Source organism: Cyphomyrmex costatus, unplaced genomic scaffold (genome assembly GCF_001594065.2).
Source record: "Cyphomyrmex costatus isolate MS0001 unplaced genomic scaffold, Ccosl1.0 scaffold132, whole genome shotgun sequence".
Classification (NCBI taxonomy): Eukaryota; Metazoa; Arthropoda; class Insecta; order Hymenoptera; family Formicidae; genus Cyphomyrmex; species Cyphomyrmex costatus.
In genome coordinates this window covers 550,864-570,164 of record NW_017275304.1, presented here as the reverse complement: position 1 = coordinate 570,164, position 19,301 = coordinate 550,864, and the positions used below count along the sequence as shown (strand labels likewise).

The 19,301-nt window shown below is 35.1% G+C and overlaps 1 protein-coding gene across 4 annotated transcripts in view; it reads left to right on the top strand.

Annotated features, from left to right (window-relative positions):
• The window catches only part of Scgdelta (sarcoglycan delta), a 208,641-nt gene extending 190,019 nt beyond the window's left edge, over positions 1-18,622 (top strand). For all 4 annotated transcript variants that reach the window (XM_018550995.1, XM_018550993.1, XM_018550992.1 and 1 more), the window contains 3 exons: positions 6,497-6,686; positions 8,329-8,521; positions 15,978-18,622. In XM_018550995.1, coding sequence (XP_018406497.1) covers positions 6,497-6,686; positions 8,329-8,521; positions 15,978-16,335 — 741 coding nt within the window. In that variant the 3' untranslated portion in view covers positions 16,336-18,622. The remainder of the gene's footprint in view (positions 1-6,496; positions 6,687-8,328; positions 8,522-15,977) is intronic.
• The last annotated feature ends 679 nt before the right edge of the window (positions 18,623-19,301 follow it).

Genomic DNA, 19,301 nt, shown 5'->3' with positions numbered 1-19,301 from the left:
GCAAAATAATTTTTTTATGTACAAAAATCGATGATTGTAGCACGTTATCAGTGCTCGAATTTATGTCACTAAGTGTGACCTCTGCCCGTGGACTGATAAACTTCGTCGACTAACGAATAATCCTCCTGTCGATTTGCCGATGATGAGCAGAGCGAAGTCGTTGCTGGGACGAGCGAGTTAATCCTCGCAAGGCGCATCAGGAGGGAAACTCGCGATTTAATCCCCGCGCCGTCGCGCGGTAAAATAACATGAAATTGCAATGTCGCGGATGCAAGGAGGACGCGACGGGGTGGAAAGTGGCGACCGGGAGTGGACCGGATTCGGTTATGGTCGGCGAGAGGGTTCATCGAGGATCCCCTCGAGGAAGAGGCGGTGACAGGGTTTCAGAGTCGGATTACCTCGCGGCGCGGCACAGAAGTTAGGTGAGACTACCTAGCGTCGTCCGGCTTGGGATAATTACGTGAGGTGCATTAGCGCAGCCGCACGTAGTGGCACACGTGCATATGTGTAATCACATGCGGTACGGCTCGCGACATACATACATACGTGTGAGAAGGCGAAACGTACGACTGCTTGTCATGGAAAGTATACGTATATGTGGGTTAATCCATCAGCGGTGCGGTCATGCAAACTCACACGAATGCTACATTCGTTCGTACGAAGAGAGAGATTTGACGATTATTATTTTTGATAATGACTTTAATTGTTCCCATCGCGTACAATTAAAAGGAGGAGACGTAGATACTAATTACGTGACTATGAATCTTTGTTGGAATTAGTTCTAAAATAAATTAATTCTAATGAAAAGGAAACATAAGTAAATGTTAAAAACTGTAGAGTAGCCAAGAGAGTCAGCGCACTTTACTTTCTCAACGCTATTTCCGACTTCCGCGAAATGAGATGTGCACGCGAATTGGTTCACCAAAATGGCGCGCGCATTCAACGCACCGACTTCTATTCATTTGCAGGAACGAAATTTATTGCAGTTGAAATCTGACTACGCCTTGAATGAATTTTATACGAATGGAGATTTATGTTAAAACAATTTAGCAAATATATTCTTGGATTCTCGTAGTTGCTTTTCTCAGAGGAATTTAAATAATAAATACATCGAGTACCATCCAAAGCTCTTAAATACCTTATGTGTTTCACTTCGAAAGTGATTTCTACAAAACAAATACTTAATCCGAAATAAATAAAACGTAAGAATATGACGACACATAAGATTAAAAATGAAATAATAAATATCGTATTGTTATGTAAATTAATTCCAATACTAATAGAAGATTTTCTTGATGTATTACAATAAAGTTATTTTTATACGTTTAATCATGAAAATTAATATCGATCCAATTGTCAAAATTATTTAAACAAGGAAAAGCTTAAAATATATCTGTAATATAAAACATCACAGCTATAAATTATGTAAATGGTTTTATCAGATGTGTTTTCTAATTTTATTCTACTTTCACAATTTTTAATATTACGATTTGATTGAATAAAAAAATTATAGGAGTGATCTAATAGCGCGTTTTACTGGCAGAGCTAGTGCGCACTCAATGTACTTTAATGCCTTTATACACAAATCGACATAGAAATATATGTTTAATAAAAATAAGAAAATGATTAAAACCATAAAATCTTCAATATATTTTGTTGTGTTATTTGACAAAATACACAATAAGCATTTTATCAATTGAGATATCTTACTTTGATATCAGATTAGAGTAATGTATAACGACTTTAATGTGAACTGAGTGCGCACTAGCTCTGCCAGTGAAATGCGCTATAAAATATTATGATTGTATGCTGATATTGATTTAAAAACAAAAATATACATTAACAAAATTAAGAACAAAAAAATGGGAAATCCACGTAAACTATAAAAAAAAGCGTCACAATCCAGAAAAATATACGAATAACACGAAATAATAAAATATCTAATAGTTTCGCATCTCGGATAAAGCTTATTTCTATACAGGAGCTGCGGAAAAGTGACCGCGATTAGAGCAAGCGGAGCGCGAAAATGGAATGCTTTTGTAATCCTTGTAAATATGACGCGCTTTACATTAATTTATGAACGAAGCGACCAGCCGAGTAACGTCGAGCCGAGGCGTCGTTATGATGATATACGCTTACTAGGGGTGTTATTTGGATTTCATTACATGCACCGACAGACGCCACCACCCGCCTCTGGCTCTCCCTCGTCGTGCAAATCGCGCGTCTCGACATGCTGAGCAATTCGAAACGAGATTATAATGCGACGCGCGGAAAATTTTTTTTTCGCAGAGAAACGAAAACACAAATTCATTGAATTCATCGCTTTGATTGATTTCTACACGTCCGGAAATCTGTTAATCGGTCACACCGCGCAATTTCCGCCGCCGTGCACGAATCCGCAATTTTGGATACGATAAATACTTGATACTCGCAATAGCCAATCGCGCCAATACGAAGGAAATACGGTCGGCTCGATCCGCTGCCAGAAATTCAACCGGCTAATTGCGCGGATTTCCTTTTTCGTTTTATTTTTTTCGAAAAAAAAAAAAAAACCACGCGATCGGAATAGTGGAAAAAGGCACGCGCCCGATCGCGCTATGAGAGAAGGTTAAGGGTCGATATTTTTTATTGTCGCTTAAATCCCCTTATCAACGGCCGACAGACAATGAGATAAAAAGGGTATAAAGCCTAGGACTTAATGATAGCTGTCTGACGGTAGATTACTTTTACTACTGCCGCGCGTTCTCACCACCACGATTGGACGATCTTCTCGACTCTGGTGGTTCCTCGAGACCGTCTAGCGATTCTAAAAAACAGGTGCAGCCGCAGTTCATTCTTCTTGTCTTTCTCTTTCTCTCATTTTATCTCTCTCTCTCTCTCTCTTCCTCGTTTTCTCATTCCTCCGTTCACTCTCCCCACGCTTGCATTTTTTTCTTTTTATTGTGTACCTCGTCTTTCTTTCTCACTGTTCATGTATCTCACGCGTTCCATAGTTTCATCTCGTTCTTCCCGTATGATTGCGTCTCGTTCTATTTCTTTCTCACGCTCTCGCTCACTCTTCGTAGCCGCTATTGGGGTTTACGGTTACGGTTAAGTAGAGGGCAAAGAGATCGTATCGTTTTCCGAACGATTTGGCTAATCGAGTGCCGGTGGCTCGAGATCTCCTTTTCCGCTCCCCGATCGCAACTACGCACATCCGAAGTAATACTAGGAAACTCCATGGACGAGTATTTAAACGGCGATCTCGATGCTTGGCGAAATCTGGCGACCGGTCATTTCCTTTCGAACGACGATCCTTATAACGGTGTATTGGCGAGTTATACAATTGGATCGGTTAACAAAGACGTGACGATAATGCTAATAATAATATTAGGGAAACAACATACGTATGGAAGCAATCTAGTATATACATACGAGTATATGTATACAAAGTTCATTCACTCGTCTACCATCGTGATTGTCTATGCAACATAATAATTTAATTGTTCTACCAATATACATTACTCATTTCCATATTGAAAAATGATATATTTACCTTCATGCACTATAAAAGATATTCCAATATAGAATAATTGAATTTGATATTTGACATTTCCAATTTATTTAATCATGAAAGCATTATTGGCATGTAGGAATATTTGATAACCCGATATATTTGAGTTTGTAATATCTTTCGAAATCAACACAAAATATAAATATAAATCTATTATTAATCTTTTAAACTAACTTTTAAATTAACACTAGTAGTTTTTTTAACATGGCCGGAGACCCTACCGCGTCTCCTGATATAGATTCCCTAAGCTTTCAAGATAAAAATTTTATTATTTCAGAAATATCTTTTTAATTTCTTATTCTGTTCATATATGAAATAAATATTATTTTAAATTTCTCCCGCGAAATATGTACTTAAGTCAAGATTAAATTTTAATTGGACACCATTGTATTTGCAATGATAAATTGTCGTTCCAACTGTTTGGCTTTTCATATCCCGTTTAACGCGGAAAATTATCCTTATCGTTTCGCCGCAAATTGACGTATTAAATTGCCACCGCCGTATTCGGCAAATGTTCGAGCTCGGTCAGTGTACTATGGCTAGTTAGGAAAAAAAAACTTCGAATAAAATGGAGTCCGCTGGATCGAAAGTTAAACCAGTTCGAACAGAACATGTACCTGGATCAGTGCCCTTCTTTTCTCCGCAATTGTAATAATAAACGGACAGAGCGTGGCGATTGCTTTCGATCGAGCGGCCAATCATCGGAAATCAATGTGGACGAAGAACGAACTATCGCAATAGTATATTTCAAGGAGAGTTTTGCGGCGATAGAGAAGACTACGATTGGGAGATTTGCCAAGCGAGATCTTTATCCGTTTCGAACTGTTTCTAACGTTTCTAGCGTTTCTTCCGCGTATATATCTATGTGCATTCTCAAGCGATATTAAAATACGTCACATTCGTGTTAATATGAGGAATGTAATTGACAGCCTCTGCTATGTCGAACTATGCTCATATCATGGACAAAAGATTAAAGAACGATCAACCTATTTTCGCGCGCATATCATACACCATATTTTACGCGACTAGTAAAATCTATATAAATACGTGAATTTTCAACTTCAATAATTAAATTCAAAAAACTGAATATTATTAGAACGTGATTTTTACTTTAACTCCTTTTTTACTTTTTCTAGTTTTCTCGAAAACTCTTCTTTATAACGTATATGTACATCTACTGTATACAGACAGAAAAATATCATTCTATTGTTAAACAAAGTGATTACTCAATTGCTGTCTTTCTTTTGAGTAACGATTATATTTAACGCGATTATATTTAACAAAGAATATCTTTTGATAATAATTTTAAAATATACTTCTTGCAAATTTGAAAAGGTACTCTTATTATAATAATATAAACTCAAAAATTTTCTCTTTAAAAATTTATCGAAGAAGTGAATTTAGCTTAATAAACAAATCAAATTTAATAATCTTGATTAAAGCATTTTAGTATTCAGAATATATATGTATAATACTTTAGATATTATAAATTTGATACGAGGGGGTAATCACTATCTGAAATATTGTTTCACAGATTACATAATTTCATTTGATTTTATATAATTTTATTTGATGATAAATAATTTTCCTCATTATATATGCGGTCATTCGGTAAAATAAACGATTTTATCTAATATTACACAATTATTTCTTGTAGTTGCATATGTAATTATCGGATTATATATCAAAATTTTATATAAATTTTGTAACGATTTCAGGGACTCCGTCCCATAATTACATTAAATGATTACCCCCTCAATTTGATGCTTGTAATGAACTTATGATTGAAGGTTTGCAAATATTTGAACTTTTGAAATTAAAACTTGAAATAAAAGTAATTATTATTTACGGACAATGTGCATATGTTTATATGTGTATTTTTTGGATTAATTTTGTAAAACCTAGAAGTACAGATATTTTCATTTTTTCTTTTACCAGACGTATATCCTTTAGTACCGCCAGGGGCAAAGTTCGATCGCAATTATACGCGGTAAGACTGGTTTCATAAACGCCAAATTGCACTTTCTATTCGAGATAAGTCCCAGGTGGGAGACTACCTAAAGTTTACGAGATGAATGCAAACGCGCAATGTGTCTACTTTATAGTGCATTTCTCTTTTCCTCCCAACCCCGGTGGCCGTCCACCTTCCTTCGCTCGATACACCCCACCATGGGTAGTCGATGGGCAAGAGGGAGACAAAGAATGAAAGAGAGAGGAATAAGAGAGATACTGAACTAAAACAAAATTCTGCCTACGCCACTGTTTCGAATATTACGGCAGATATTTCAAACGAACAGACACAATGGATCACTGCGCGTAACCCGCATGTAGCTCATCGCCGCATTTATAATTCAGCCGTCTGAAGTGGCAATAATGGCGAGCGCCACCGATACTTAATACTGCCACGTAGTTGCCACGTTGAAACTCGACGTAGTAATGGAGTATATTATTTTATTTTACGATACGAGCGCAACGGTGTGCTCACTCGATCTCGAAGGTATCGATATTGCTAGGCTTCCCCGGTCCGATTTTAATAAATTCCGACTTTACTTGCAACGATACACTGACTAGGAAACATTCTATACCGCCTCGATTTTATGTAAATAAACTTTAGTATCGCTTGCTATCTTAATTTTAACGATAATTTCTGTGTGTAATTTAAAGTTTGATTTTTCTTCAGGAATATGTAACTTGACTGATCGAAAAATCAGTTGTAAGATCGTTAGAAATCGAATATTATATTTTAGTGACAAAATACCAAATTTATAGGAAACAGAAAGCCTGAATCACACAGCTATCAATTTGAGAGAAAATAGAATAGGTATACAAAGGTGCAATAAATCGTGGCGAGATTTTGCTCTATTTTTATTGAACGTTATAGCTGCGGCCTAGAAAGTTTCGACGATTCGCCCTTCTGTCCTGAGTCATTTCCTTTTCTTTCAGGAAGGTATCGGCTCACTAAAAGTGGTGCCTGGGGGAATCGAGCTAAGAGGTCAAGCTGCCGTGTTAGACGCCCTCGTAGCCTCTAGCCTGAGATCTCAGAGGGGCAAAAACTTAGTGCTGGAATCATGGAGTAATTTTACGGCCTCGGCGAGATCTCACGATGGTCGGCTTCTCGCGCGATTAACAGTTGGTAAGTTATATTGATGGTTGCGTACAGCAGTCTGCATTTTTCACACAATTTGACGTCAAGAAGTAATTTTAATTTCTCAGAGAGAAATGAATTTATATAAATGTCCTAATTTAAAGCTATATATACGGAGACTATGTAGTTTCATGAAATATTCTATATGGATTATATATACACGGGAAAAATTACTTTGATGAGATATTTTTAAAAATCTAACTACATACATATATAACTGAAGATAATTTTAATAATCTAATTTTATTAGATTATTAAGATAATTCCATAGGAATCTCTAATGATGAGAAATACTTTAAATTTCTTTACATTCTAATCAGTAAACGCTATGAGCGTTTTACATAATAATTATTTTAATAATCCAAATAAAATTATTTAAGAGAAGAAGTATCGTGCTTATAATTTATCATTCCAGTAATTTCAGCGACACATTTCTCGTTAGTACTAGCACAGATCTATACTCTACAATTATTATTAAACAAAGCTGCTTTTTTCTAATTTTAGTTTTTTAATTTAAAAAATAACTGTTTTTTATTTTTTATAAGAAACCGTAAAATTACGAAAAGTGCTATTAGAATTGTTATTAATTTTTTTTTACATTAATAGAATGTGCTAATTTTACTTTTTAATATCCAAAAGTGGAATTTGTCAACTATATTAGCACAATATTCTATTAATATGAAATAATAATGATCTAGTAGCACTATTCGTTCTACTGTTCTATGGTTCCTTATGAAAATAAAAAAAGACTTGCAATTTTATATCAAAAAACCACAATTAAAAAGATTATGTATTAATAATTTCCTCTATTTTACTTCTTTTCTAAAATAAAAAAAAAAAGATTATTTCCACTTTTAGCTACAAATCCTGTTAGTACTATTTGTTTCACCGTGTATGTAATTTGAAAACACAAATGTCAACAATTATTAATACACTTTAAATGCAGGGTATTAAAGAAATTATTCGACATGTATATGATAGTACACGCCATTCTGAGTAAAGAAGCCTTATTGTTAATGAACATAAATAAGAAACTCAATAGTTTATAAGATATACGTACATAAATATTATATTAAGTATGTAATATTATAACTGACTTATTGACTTCTACGTGTCGTATGGGATGTCAAGATTACCTCAGAGTTTACAAATTGCGTTCTAAATATTCTGATTTAATTTCCATACACACTTTATAATGAAAAATTTCACTGGTAATCAGTAAGTTGACATCAATCAACTATTGATTGAATAGACATTGTAGAAGATTGTTTCATTTTCAAATTCGATCTGTAATTCTCTCTCTCTCTCTCTTCTCTCTCTCTCTCTCTCTCTCTCTCTCTCTCTCTCTCTCTCTCTCTCTCTTTCTCTCTCAAATAAGCTATTAATGTGCTATTTATCTCAATTTCTCTCTATTCACATCTTACGAAGAGACAATAAATCAGTGTTATGAAACTAATATACAAAGTTATATTTCAGAAACGGTTGAGCTCATTAAGGCGTTTTTACTCAGTACGGTGTGTATTTATCATATAAATGCTAAATGGTTTTTTTAATACTTTGTGTAATAATTACTAATATATTTCAGATAAAAAAAAATCGGAGAGTATATTCAATTAAATTCTATTTCCAGGAGAAGATCGCGTCGATTGTGTGTCTAGAGGTTTCCGAATAACTGATCCACGGGGAGGCGTGCTCTTCTCCGCGGACAGAGAACAAGTTATCGTGGGAGCGGAAATGTTGAGGGTGACCGGCGACGGTGGTGCCGTTTTCCAAGGGAGTGTGCAGACTCCGCTGGTCAGAGGAGAATCAGGACGCGGTCTTAAGTAAATATATTACAAATACTTTTAACAATGTATGCACAATGTAATTATATACAAATCGAAAGAGATTCCTTTGACGTAGACTTTCCTACCAATTTAATCACCTAATTGAATACCTAATACAATATTATGCTACAAATAAATCATTTGTAGACATTGTTTTAAAATATTAGGCAATTATTTGTGATCGTTAATATTCATATCAACAATTTCATCAAAATGTGAATGCGTCGTGCACATAATTATATTCTAGCAAGTAGTAACTATATAAATAGAGTCAGACAAATTGAACAGCAGTGTTATCGTTGAAGTCGGACAGTTGCAAAAATAATTTGTTAAACAGGTTAAACTAAGATATGATCATCGATCATCAGCTCTTTTTAGAAAATTCTGCGAAGTACATGAAGTTTATAGGTCGAGGATAAAGCGTATTTATATTTAGGAAGCAGTGCATCGGTAGGCAAACTAATAAAGACATTGAGTGAATGGGATCAATCGATCGTCCTCGTTCAATCTTACGACTGAATAACAACATATTGTAGCGATGTTTCATTTCTTCGCGAAGAAGCCATTTCGAAAATGGCAACTCCCACCTATCTATACCTTCAATCATCACACCTTCGCGCAGCTTCGGCCCGAATAAGCTCGTACAATCCCTTAACCCTTCCGTACCTTGTCTTCATTCTCATCTCTCGCCAAGCACCTCAGTGTATTACGGTGAGAGATCGAAGTTCGCGAATGGTGGTGACGGGGAGGTTAGAAAGATAGCAAAGAGGGGGACAAAACGGAGTTGTACCGCCGCACCGCGGTTATTGATAGCGCCGGGCAATTTACAGACGGATTTACGATTACAATAAAACTTTGCTCGCGCGGAAAATTATATTCATAGGATTGGATTTGCGCCAGATATGAAATACCGCGGATCGTACGAGTTTCCGAAGAGGTAGGATAGACGGAAGCAGAAGTCGATGGTCGGGGAGGCGACTGTGGGAAGAAATAAAGCAGAGTAGAGCGGTAAAGGAGCAGCTTCACGGAAAACGAAAAGAGACGAACGAACGCATGGACTGTCTCCTCCGGAAAGAGAATCGATTATTGCTCGAGTTCGACTTTGGACTACGGGAGTCAATACAGATATTACTCTGTTGGTGGAATGCTTGGATATAATACGACGGTTTACGGGCACACGAAGATTTACGGCGTAATCCGCGTCATTGTTGGAACGTAATGCACTGAAATTGAAGTATACGAGTTCGATGCCATCGTTCATCGAGCAATGATTGTATCGCTGTGTAACGTTGGTGTTTTAATTCGAATCTCGGAGTTAAAAAAATAATATAATTAATAAAATTTTATAGAGTTGATTGTTTAAATAATAGTTCTATAGAATAGTTCTATGGAATGCATTCATTTAACATGTGGTTTAGTGTCTTATTAAAAAAATGTATTCTATGTGATACATCAATTATTTAAAATTTATGAAACAAATTTACAAATATGAATAAAATATGAATAATAGAAGATATTTTACAACTACAACTTGATAAAAAAATAGTTATAGACTTTTCAGAAAAAATAATTTCAAATGTAGTAAAAAATTATAATTTTTACATATTTTGTAGAATACTTATAGATTTTAATTAATTGTTTTATTATTATATCAATTTATTTACGATACAAGAATGTATTCGTATAGAATGTTAAATATGTAACTTATTACGTTATTTTGTTATATTATGTTACGAAAAATCGTAATAGCTAGATTATAAATACATTCTTGCATCGAAAATAAATTGATAATTTTATTCAAGATTTAATATTGATCATCTATTTAAACCCATCCATCTTAAGACAACAAATTTATGAAATGCGAATTTGATTAATAATCTAAATGCGTTACAATAAATATGCGTTGTAATAAACAACTCATACAATTTTTATAGATCCTTTATCTTGATTTAAAATAAAAGATAATTTATACCGATACGATGCGCGACGACAGAGTTGTAACTATGTAGCTACATTGATTTGAAACATAAAAAGGTACCCAAATTATTATAGGCAAGTGTTTAAAGTAATTAGTAATATCAACAAGAAAATTATTATTGCGTATATTGAATTTCTTATATTTAATTGCTCTTTAAGAAATTTTTTGGAGTAGAACATCACTTTAAAATTGAGCCAGAGTCGAAAAAAAACTCAATTATTTTGAATCTTTAAGAGAGAAATTTCAATTTTCAAAATAAAATTTATTATAAATGTTTTAAACGGCTGGAATTATATAATAATAAAATTTATTCAAGTGATTATGCAACTTACATGAAAAATATTTTTAAATTACAACAAAATTTATATATAAAACTATAAATTTAAAAAATTAATTAATATCTGAATATATCAGATCAATTAATCTGATACTGAAAGTTGTATAAAATACAACAATAAAGCTATATCTGGAGAATAAATAATTAATTTCAAAAGAGTACCAAGTAATAAGGTATAAATAAAGAATATTGCTCACCTTAGAGTTGCTCCGCCGTTGTCCGATGCGTTCTCAGGCCTCCTCGTCCTTTCAGAATCTTTTAACTCCTGTTTTCAAATTGTCAGATTTCCGGTTATGCAATATTCACTGGTGAGCACACACAACACATAGCTAAATTAATTTAAATATATGAATTAATTAACGACATATTTTTCACGTATTCACGCGATACTTTATACGGCACTTTCAAAATTAATACTAATTAAAACGTACAAGGAATACGAATTATTGCATGACTTTTTATGAATTTAAACATCAGAAATGCGACTGCCTACTCACGCGAGACTATTGGTCACAATAAAGCTTCTTTTAAAATTTATAAAACTTATCTTGTCCTCTCTTACATTACCACGCTTTTTTATGTGATGGTCGTGCAAGGTTTTGGCCACGTTCAATAGAATTATTTTACAGTTGAAAATTCTCTTCGTCGAAATAGGACTATTTGTCTAAATTTAAAAGTATAATCCAATCAATGAAAAGAACTTCCAACAGTTGCAAAATAAACATTTTGTTGAATACATGTTGTGTTCACAAGCCGATCCACAAAGCAGTTAGCCTGCTCGCCGAGCAATTGAATTTGATTAATTGGATTTATAAGTAAGAAGTTTATCGATAATTTAATTGCTTGACGAGCAGAATAACTACTTTGCCAGAACGCTCAAAATGACTCATAAAAATCACGTTAATTATCATATTGCGTGGCATTTTCGGACGACGCTTTTAGTATTCATTGCATACGCACCTTTTTATCGTGACGTTATACGAATTTCGTGCGGTACGCAGTTAGCATCGTCCGGAATGGCGGAGACGAGAATGTTCGGAAATCGGGCGACCACGGCAACGGTGCACCTGTTGCTCCCCTCGCTTCAATTCAGAAAATTGCTGTACCTGTAATGGACAAACGGCACATATGTTTCAGGGTAGCGACTAATGTTTCGGTTTATAATCGATCAAGGGACACGAGTCAAAATAAATATTTGCTCTGCGTGAAAATGGAGAAATCGTTCTGGCACAAAGATTCCCGCCCTCGATCGGACGCGTTTCGTGCGTTTTTAAAAATTACCGATATACACGTTTTGAGCTAAGCAAAATAACGAATAATGAAAACACGGGATCTATTCGCTATTTACGTATACGTCTCATTTACGAATCTTATGACCGTATTCGCCGAGCAAACGCATCATGACGCCATAAAGCTCGGAGTCGACCGTTTCGCGCTCGCTTCGTTTCTGCGTTCTTTCGTTTCCAAAAATTACCGATATAAAACGCGCTTGTGTTGTGCAAAATAATGAATAACAAAAATGCGAGATCTATTCGTAATCTGTGTACATTTCTATTTGCGACTGTATTCTTACCAAGCGAACGCGTCACAAGGGTATCGATCATGAAACTTTTTCCCTAGGATGGAAAGTGAAAATTTTTATCGTTGAAGTTAATGGAGAAATTTTTCACTTTTCATTTTTCATCTTAGGGAAAAAGTTCCATGATCGATACCAAGATCACACATTCGAAGTCGACCTCTTCGTTTCTACGTCGTGCCGCCATTTAGTGGTTGATGAGACAAAGGCAGCAACTTCACATTGATACCGCGCAGTATGACGCGTCACGCGAGCAAATTCACACCTAATTAAAACGCGACGGAGCATCTGGAAATACAAAATCGATAGTACATTAAACTCATTAAAGTATTGCAAATGCAATATAGGTATTTTGAACTTGTAAATCTCTCTCGTCGAATGTTATATATTATTAATCAGGAAATAGTCACTTAGAGTATTTTTACATGAATTATTTAAATTATTTACACATGAATTGTTATTTCGTATGAATTGTTTATAGCTTCTTTTTTTAGTTAATTATTTTTTATTAATCTTTAAATGCGCATTTCCGCATTGGAAATTTATAATAAAAAAGCATTATTATTAAAGTTTAATTTTTTTAGAAATATTAGTCGTTTAAGGTTTTCTTATTTTATGATTAAATCTTATATTCACAGTTATCAAATACTAATCAATTGTAGAACATGCAATATATGTTAATAACAGTTATTTTAATTGAGATGTAAAAATACTCCATGTACGTTTGTGTAAAAAAAGATCAGACATCTACTCCCGGATTAATGGATAGTCGATATATCACGGCTTTCCGTTGATTTATTTAATCGCGCTATCCGGTGATTCAATAAATTTAAATTCATGCATCACTCTTTCAACCTGAAAATAGAGTGTGACGTACAAAGCTCTCGACGTGCTGTTACTCGTGATTTTATCATTAAAGAGTACAAAATATTAGTCTAAATATCGTCAATTTCACGATAATTCGTATGTTTGTAACCATCATTATTTCGACGTTCTTATCTCGAGCCTGTAATAGTCACCTGGATAGCTTTGAAGAATATAGTAGACGATTCGACACGTTCACGGGTCGCAAATCATAAGCGGCGATCAATTTATTTCGTTCGTTACAAATTTTCGTATAATTTTTGCAGAATGTTATGTCACGCACGCGGCACGAAGCGACTCAGTAACTAAACTACCGGCAAGTACCGCTGTCACCCCCTTCCAAGGTCACCGCGCGAATGCTCAAGTGATGACGTGTAGTCAACCACCGTGCCGCGCAACGCGATTCACCCCTCACCGTTCTCTGAGCGCTGCACTGTTCGCCGTTCATATTACCACGCGTCGCAAATATTATACTTACCGCTCTTGAAGACATGTATATGAAAAATATACACGGATTATTCAATTATTACTCGTATTGTTGAGCTAACGTACATTTCGCGCTTTGCTTTGTGACGTCTTTAGCACTTATTTAATCTTATATTACTCGCGTGGTCTCTTTTAAATATATATAATTAATAATTACTTAAACATAATTAATAATACCCCAACATTATATCCCAATTTTCATTGTTCTTTTTAATGATTTACACTTATATAAAAAATTTATAACATTCTATGCATAGATAAGATAAATGTCAATTTCTTTAAAATTGTAAAATAATTTGCGCTACAGCTTTGATTAAAAATATTAAATATCTTAATAATCATTTAATTTTTTTAGCGAAAAAATTAATTTATGACATTGGCTGTGAAATATTCTCGTTGTTTCAAAAATCTTTTAAACTTACATATAATATCGATCAAGGCTTGATAAAATAATAGGTTATTTAAAATTAAAAAATGTGAAATAATATCTCTTAAAAACAAAATTATTTAAAATATAACTTGGACTTGTAAAAATTTATACTACTTATATAAAATAAAAAAATTTTAAATAGATTTCACAAACTTATTTAAATAAGAATAGAATTGTGAGAAGAAATTGTATAAAATGATAAATAATTGTTTTAAATATAATCAATCTCTGATTGCCTTATTTAAATAACTTTTATTTTTTTTATTTAAAATATATATTTTATATATGACCGAGCTTTGCTAATTTTTTTTTAAATTGTGAAACAATTTACACTAAATATAGCTTTGACTTAAAAAAATGTTAGTTATCTTATTAGTCATTATTTAATTTTTTAGTAGAAAAAAGTTTATGAGACTAGCTGTGAATTATTACTTCAAAAATTCTTTAAACTTTCTTATAATGCTATACTAATTAATAAAATCAAATTAATGTAGTATAATTATACTCATGCATAAAAAAACATGTATTATCTCGCGCTTAAAATCTAAGTAATGGAATATACTAATTAGAGTACATAGGCAGTTAGTCGATATGACCCAATTATTGGACGAAATGACAAAAATTTTAAATATTAAGGTTTAAATAATATATATGATGAATTTCTTTATTAAAAGCTCAATATTGAAAATTTTTGTTATTTTACCAATAATTAGTTTATATCCACTAACTGGTATAATACATTTACCGTACATTTACATCTCGACATTTAAATACACAATATATAAATCATGTTATATATTTTATTTTAATTATTAAAGAGAAGATTATTGTAATTATTGAAATAAAACCATTTTTATATCTCTGTTGCTTTGATTCGCGTATTGCATAATAATCAAATCGTGCAAAACATTTTTTGATAAATTGCTGCGAATCTTTTTTGATAAATCGCCATCGCTTCGATATGTTCATCAAGTCGTAAATCATAGAAGCCAATTAATCACGCGGACTGATAATCGGTGATAATTCGTGGGGAATAATCGTGTTTCGAAAGCTAATGGCGACACACGATGTAGTTCACTGCTTTGGAAGTCTAATGATGATATTGTTACTTGAATATAATCCAATTCGATGAATATTCTATGCAGTATGTTTAGGAGTGTAATATTAATAATTATAATATAATTATTGAAGTGTAATACCAGGGAAATATGAAACCTCACTCCAAAAAAGGGATTTTACTCTTTTGGAATAAATCTCTTACTCTAAAAAGTGTGAAGATCTGTCACTTTTGAACAAGAGTGGTAATATTTATACTCTTATTTTTTCAAAACTGGCTCAATTTTCAGTTTCTTAGACTGAGATTTTACTCCATAAGATTTAGAATATTTTAGAGAGTAGCATACATAAAATTCCATTTTTTACATATTGTTTTTTACAACAAATTAATCAATATTTGAACATATCAAAGAAGACTTATCATCATTTATGGATTTTGAGTCTTTAGCATCTCTATGATTAAGTTGGAAGTTGAAAATTTATTAACATAAATTCTATTTGAAAAATTAGATTGAAAAATTGATTGAAGAATTCTTAATATCTAAAGGAGGAAAGTGTAATCTTCTGCTTCAATTGCTTTGTAATTGGGAAAATGCTAGCGCCTCGACATTTTCGTTAAGACAATTTGTCTTTGCGTTGACAAAAAAATTTGTCATTAAAATATAAAGCGAGAGAAATGAAGAACATTCTACATATATTTAAATTAAACTATCTACTTTGCTGTAGGCTCGAATCAGCGACGAGGTCCTTGAAGATAAGCGCTCCTCAACGGGTGGTGATTGAGTCCTGGGCGAACGAGATTTCAGCCTCCTGCTTGACGGATTTGAAACTGCAGAGCGTTCACGGAGCCATCCGACTTGACGCTAAATCCGTCTATATAAAGGGTCTGAAGACAGCGGTCCCGGTGCAAGGGCACTCATCTAGAGAGCAACAGCAGCAGCAACAACAGCACTCTGGTAGATCCTCGTCCGCTCATCAAAGCCAAAAGGAGACGACCATCTATCAGCTATGTGCTTGCGCGAGCGGCAAGCTATTTCTCGCCAGGCCAGACGGCAGTTGTCAGGCCGACAAATCGATTTGCTAATACAACTACGTGGTTCGACGATGTATTGCGAAAGTGCAGAATGATTCGTTAGGAATCATGGTGAATTGTGTGACTCGGTGATCTTAGCGACAGAAGGAAAAAGAGAGAGAGAGAGAGAGGAAGAGAGAAATAAAGAACGGAAAATGCACTGTACGATCGGCTATCGGCGCGATCGGGGACGAGGCCTTCATTGGAACACTGCAAACGATATCAAACGAATCTACCGCGCCAAAAATGGGCGAAAATGCCCCAAAGTGCAACAATATATTCGCAGCGAAGAAAGAGTTAGAGAGAGAGAGAGAGAGAGAGAGAGAAAGAGAGAGAACTCGGTAAATATACGGATAGTCGAAGCTAATTATTCCCAGCACGCGCTATTTTTCAATAAACGCGGCGTACGATACGCCTTCAAGTGCCGGGTGTCCTTCGAGAATCTCTGGTTTATTTAGGGCCTAGTCGAGTTAACAAGCGGCGTCACACCTCCCCCAAAGTGCATACATGTCAATTAAATGGAATTGCATCGAGCGCTTTTCCCTTTTTTCCTTCCCCGTATTTTACAGTTCAACGTCAGTCACATTTAATTGAGTTGTCGTATAAGGGCACAATCGGGCGTTGTTGCGGCTTCAATCCCGCGCTTAAGGCACACGTCAATCTTCCCTAGTCACGACGTTTTACGGCACGAGCCAATCTTCGTTCCGTAAAATATCCGACCGATCCGGCAGCGAGACACGTGAATAAACGCATTGGGCGTTTCCCTCGCAGCGGGGAACGCAACCGGCTCGCGCGGGCACAAAGGGAATTCTCGCGAGGTCTTGACCGGAAAAATTCTCTCGAATTCACGAGTATTCGAAGAATTCTCTCTGAAGAATATTCTTCCAAACGGCGTTCACCGAGAGGTCTTCCCTTTAACTTTTTCTCGCGCCAACGCCATCGGTCAATGGCAACAGAGGGAGAGCGCGAGATTCTCGCCGAAAGTCATCGTCTTGCATTGTAAGAGACGTCTCGCAATGCGACATATTTCCTCGCCGTTTCGCGGCGCGCTCACTCGCTCGGCACCCTGGATTTGGCTCGAACTTGTATATTTGTTCTCTCGGCGGAGCGACATTTGGTTCTCGAGATATCTATCGGGGATTCAGAAGAAATCAGATCTCCTTGATACCGTGGATGAAACGTGAATAATACTATGTGTACGTAGCAATGTCGCCGTCACTATTCCGCGACGCGCGATGCCGGACCGAATTCTCATCTTGCGTTTATCGTTAAACCATCATTGAGTCCTTAATCTTAATCCTTTGTCTGAAATCTAGGCCTCTTTCGGCCCAAGCAAAATTTCCTTCTCAAATTTCTCGAAAATAAAAGAGGGCGTTGTCCAGTCCCCCCCGCCCCTCTTAGAATATTTTGTTAGTAATAGAGAGAGATGTCAAAAAATAACTCTAAATTTTTCTACATTTTTCCAAAGCCTACTCTCTAAATTCTTTGGAGTGGAATCTCACTCTAAAGACCGAAAATTGAATCAGTCTTAAAAAAGAGTAGCTCAATTTTCCACCATTAAGAGATTTTTCACTCTACGGAGTGAGATTCACTCTAAAAGTTTTAGGGAATAGAGCGATAAAAAAAATGTGGCGGAAAAAGATCTAGATTGCAGACGGAGAGTCAAATTCAACGCAATCTTAAGAAAAGGAAAAAAATCAGTTAGCTGCATGCAGGATATGAGACGATTACTAAACGTGATGCTGCAGATGACAAATGAAGACAGGAATTCGGGACGCTTTGTATCGCCGAGACATATCGCGCTTATCGCCGTTAGACGATGCCCGGTAAAATCGATTCGACGAACTCTCTTCGAGATCATTCCTCTTTCGTTCCCATCTCCTCGTAGCATCTCCGTCGTCTCCTTGAATATTCGATACTTTATATCCTGTGTACCGGGTATACGCCTCACACGGCGAAACCACTTGTAGGCAAATCGTTCGTAGCTCCCCCACTAGTCCGCACTTTCGCTCGGTGCTGATGGCGCGGGGCATCCTTTCAGGGAGATTACCCCTCGCGAATCGCTTATTTCTAACGCGGTGTCTGTTTAACCCGTGCTCCGATACAAAGTAGAAGCGTTGTTGTAAGTAGAGCGACGGCTGCATCGGGCTGCACGTGCCGCCGGAAAAGGCGAGAGAAAGTTAGATAGAAAGAGAATGTACATGTGCGCATGCTTGTGTGAACGTGAGACGCGTGAGAGATTGTGACGGTAGTTTGACGCAACCGGATCGAATCGCGATCCAGCTTGTACGCTGTACATCGGCCATGTCCATTTATTTATGTATGTGGCAATAAAGTCGTTATTGTTACTATTATTATTAACTGTCGTGGTCTATTATTCAATATTTACTGTGATCTTCCCCCAAGTGTAAGAGGAATTACAACTTTTACGCATATAAGAATATTGCAAATTATAATCTATATCAGTCACATGCCTGCCAGGAAACACCGATCAAAATCGTATATTATTTGTTCGATTTTACAATAAACATCGAAGCACAAACCTTATTGATTGGCGTACCATATATTAGAAGGTGCATATTTCATGACCTACCTTTTTGTGTTTTATTAAATATTTTTCAATGTCTTTTCAATTAACTTTTTGATAATTGCACTTTTTTGCACCGTCATCTATTACGTACTCCTACCCAATCAGAATGGCCAATATACGAGTAGATATATTCTATTTCTATGATAAAAATATAAATGAAGTAACATCTTCCCTCTTGTACCATCTTCCCCTGAATTATCTTAATATATATATATATATTTTTATAAAATTACAATTATATTATTATTAACATTATAGTAGTAACGTAAAAATGGAACTCTTAACCATAATTATTTTACAATGCAATTATAGCCGCGTAAATACCAAATATTTTTCTCTCAATATACATACAAGTGTACATTTGAACGTATATTGAACATATATTTCA